This window comes from Drosophila willistoni, assembly GCF_018902025.1.
Source record: "Drosophila willistoni isolate 14030-0811.24 chromosome 2R unlocalized genomic scaffold, UCI_dwil_1.1 Seg167, whole genome shotgun sequence".
Lineage (NCBI taxonomy): Eukaryota > Metazoa > Arthropoda > Insecta > Diptera > Drosophilidae > Drosophila > Drosophila willistoni.
This window is the reverse complement of record NW_025814050.1, coordinates 17,176,470-17,180,126: the sequence shown is the minus strand read 5'-3', so window position 1 is coordinate 17,180,126 and position 3,657 is coordinate 17,176,470. Positions and strand designations below refer to the sequence as shown.

Here is a 3,657-nt window from a genome sequence, read left to right as displayed (position 1 = left end):
AAAAGAATTTTTAAAATTCGATTAACTTTTCCAATTTTTTATAGTTAGTTTCTGAACAACAATAGTTGAATAACAAATTGCTGCCTTAATAATATTGTTTTAAAAACAATTACAATGTCTTCTATTAATGTTTTATGTTAATTCTGAGATCAGAAACTTGTTTTGTAATTTTTGGTTACATCTAGTTATTCGGAGATTTTGGTTATGCCAAAAAAGAATTTTACTTTCCATTAGAGGTTTAGTAAAGTAACTTTGAGACGAATATTTCCTAACATCAATTTATTATATATATATTTTTTTAATCAAATCTTACAAACATAATTATTTTTATTCTCTATATATTTACATTGTTAAAGATTTCAAATTTCTCTCAAAAGAAAAGTTCTGAAAAACAAATATAAACTTGTTCCGATTTAACTCAAGCGAATTGACGGAATCTAGAATCAGACAAACTTAAAGGAAGGCTTTTTTAAAGGGTGTTACCAGGATAATAGCATAAAATTTGAAACGTTAAATTATTTTTCGAATTTATTTTAGATAGTTTCATTGATTAGCCATTAATCACTGTCACCAACCAAGTAATCTAAAAGTAATGTTACACAAAATAAAGCGACAACAAATAATATCGAGATGCAACTCTCCCTTTTTCCTATTCCCCCCACCCCCCACTTGAGGCGATCAAATGATAATATTATGTAGAGAAGATATGTTGTGTGTCTGTGTGTATGAGTTAACTATTATTTCTTTTTTTGTTTTTTTTTTTAATAAAATTACGCTTTATTAATTATTTAGAATATTTATAAAACTGAGATGAAATTGGAGATCATCCCCTCCTCATTATTTTTTTTTGTCTATTGATATCGTTGCGGTGGCTGATGGCGACCGCCACCGGCGTTGTAGTATCCGCCGCCACCGCCAGGTGGATTCATGCCCGGCGGCATGGGTGGCGGCGGCACAACTGGACCGCCAGCATTATAATGCTGTGGAGGCGGCGCCCAGGATGGTGGTCCGGTGTAGGGTGGCAAAGGCACTACTGGTGGTGGCGGTGGTGGGGGTGGATGATACAAATGATAGTTACCAGGGGGACCAGAACCGGAACCAACTGTTGGTATCGGCGGCAGTGCATCGTGATTCATGACATTGGCTAGTGATTTGATATTTTGTATATTATTTAAATCCACATGGCTGCCGTTTCCAGTGCATGTGGACGTCGAAGCAGAGGTCAGTGGAACAGCAGATGTTGCTAGTTGCTGCTGTTGATGTTGTTGTTGCGGTAGTTGTTGCTGCTGGGACTGCTGTTGTTGCGGCATCTGCTGTTGGTTTGAATTATTTTGGATTGTTGGCGGACTATCAGCTCGACTTGGTGGCTTCTGTGGTGGACTATTGCTGGGATGTTGACTCTCTTTCTGAGAGGATTGATATAAATCCAAAACCTGATGGCATATATCCTCCAATATTTCCATGGTAACATCTGACACAAACATATCCCACCATCGTTGATGATGCGGTTGCCTGCCCTCCCAATCTTGCACCGTGAATTTACTCAACTTACTGGCCAAGTGTATGAGAGCAACTGCAATGATTTCGGGCTCCCATTGCAGACATACGACCGTACTCAGTGAGTCATTGACGAAATTCCAAGCCATTTGGACCATTTTTTGCAGCTTCTGTTGATCGCCTTTAAAACATTTGGCATATTTCAGGAGGAATGTATACGGATGCTCGACCTGTAGGTCGAATTTGATCGTTTGCAACAGTATCCTTTCCAGGGTCATTACCTCCTCTTTGGGATCCTCACCAAAGGAATAGAAATAGTTATCACTGAGAATGCCGCGAGCGGTCTTTATGATATCTCTACACTTTTTCGGTGTCTCCTCCACCTTGCCGGCAAAGAAGAGGCAACAGCAGGCAGTCAGGTAGCGGGGAAAACATTTGAACGAATGGAACATGTAGAATCGATGGAAATACACCACTCCCGTGGCCATCGTATTGTGGCCGAGTCCCATTTTCGTTCCGCACTCCATAATGAAACGGGCGCCCTCCTTTCGATAGCGTCGCTCTGTCTCAAAGCTGATGCCCTCCAATATTGAAGGTGTCTCGCGAAGTTCCTTCTTGTCATAGTACCAACAGGGCATCTTTTCATCCGGCTTCGAAATTGGGTGCAATTGGGTTATGGCTGGGAGTTGAAACACAACACAACACAATTAGATAACTTTCGCCGAATAGTCGATATGCTTTGCAATCGCTATCGTTATCGATACGGAATAACATTTTCCATAACATCTGGCAGCATTACATTTAAGTGCTATGTAACGGCAATTGTCAGTAAGACGTGATCAAATGCACTGAGAAAAAAAATATGTTTTCACTTTGCTTTTATTTGTATTTAAAATTATTATTATGACGTATAAAATTCGATTTTATGCACATTCAATTGTAATATATTTTAAACTTCGCTACTAAGGCCTATTTAAAACTTAAAAAGTATATGATGACGTATTTAATGGGTTTGAAAAGTATATCGTTTACAAAAACTCCAAGTTTTCAATAGGCCTTGCTTATATTTTTAAATATTTGCAATAAAAAATTAAATCTCTTTTAACATTTAAGAACATCAAATAGAAAAAGGACAAACAAATAGGTTGAATTGTATTTATTTTAAATTGATGTGTTAAGTTAAATATGGCATATTAAACAATTTGTTGTTTTTATTAATTCCATTATGCTCTGTTTTTTTTTTTAGATACAAAAATAAAGCCTTAACTTGAATTAAAATTCCTTGCAATAATTCTGTTCCTAATCTTCTTAAAATTGTTTTTCAATTAGAAATAATTTTAAATTTCGTTTTTATTTGTAACTTAATCTCAGTTATTAAGTTATTAACTGTAAAAGTATAGATTTGGCGCCACAATTTAGAGCAAGAAAACTTGCTACAACTAATTACAACTTGTTGCAGGTCCATGACCATGGCTTGGCTAATATCTTAACCAATTAGACACTCGACCAGGCAAGGTGCCTTGGCATAGTTGAGTTACTATTTATATACATTATGTATATATGTACATATGTATGTCCATACCCACATACATATAAAGTGTAACTAGCCTATCCAGTTTATGTGACAGTCGTTGAAATTGCTCTTTTGCAGACAGCAAGTAATGCGGTCAACAGAGTGGCCTAACAGGAGAGTGCCTAGCTGCCGCCCACTTTTTGTCACGATGGGAAATGTTTTATTTTTTTCATTGATTTATTTTCTTTTTTTGCATAACCGACAACTTTTTACTACCTTCAACGGCATTGCAAAATTTTGAAAATAACAATTGAAAAACTGGTTATCCACAATGTACTGAAGAAGGAAGTTAGCGAAAATTGAGAGAATTGACGAGCAGATACAGAATGAGAAACAGCCATGAAATAGCCCTTGGGGGTAGTCTATAGATACTTCTACTTTATGTTGCCTGCTCTCAGATTGTATATAGAGCCGTCTGCATTTTAAACACTAAAATGTTATTAACCTGGCCAAAAGCTTTTGAAGCCTGGCTATCGGCTACAATCCCAGCTCCTTTGGGGCCCGGCATACAGGTTAGTAAGTAGAACCAGTTTCAACTTATGTACTTTTTTTTTCTTCTTTGCGTTCTTGGCTCTAACTGGAGAGAG

At 37.0% G+C, this 3,657-nt stretch overlaps 1 protein-coding gene across 1 annotated transcript; it reads right to left on the bottom strand.

Moving 5' to 3' along the window:
- Positions 1 to 762: 762 nt before the first annotated feature.
- Positions 763 to 2,224, bottom strand: LOC6641878 (cyclin-K). The gene has a single exon (XM_002065218.4). It carries the CDS (start codon positions 2,133 to 2,135, stop codon positions 852 to 854), a length of 1,284 nt encoding a protein of 427 aa, XP_002065254.2. The 5' UTR covers positions 2,136 to 2,224; the 3' UTR covers positions 763 to 851.
- Between the last annotated feature and the right edge of the window lie 1,433 nt (positions 2,225 to 3,657).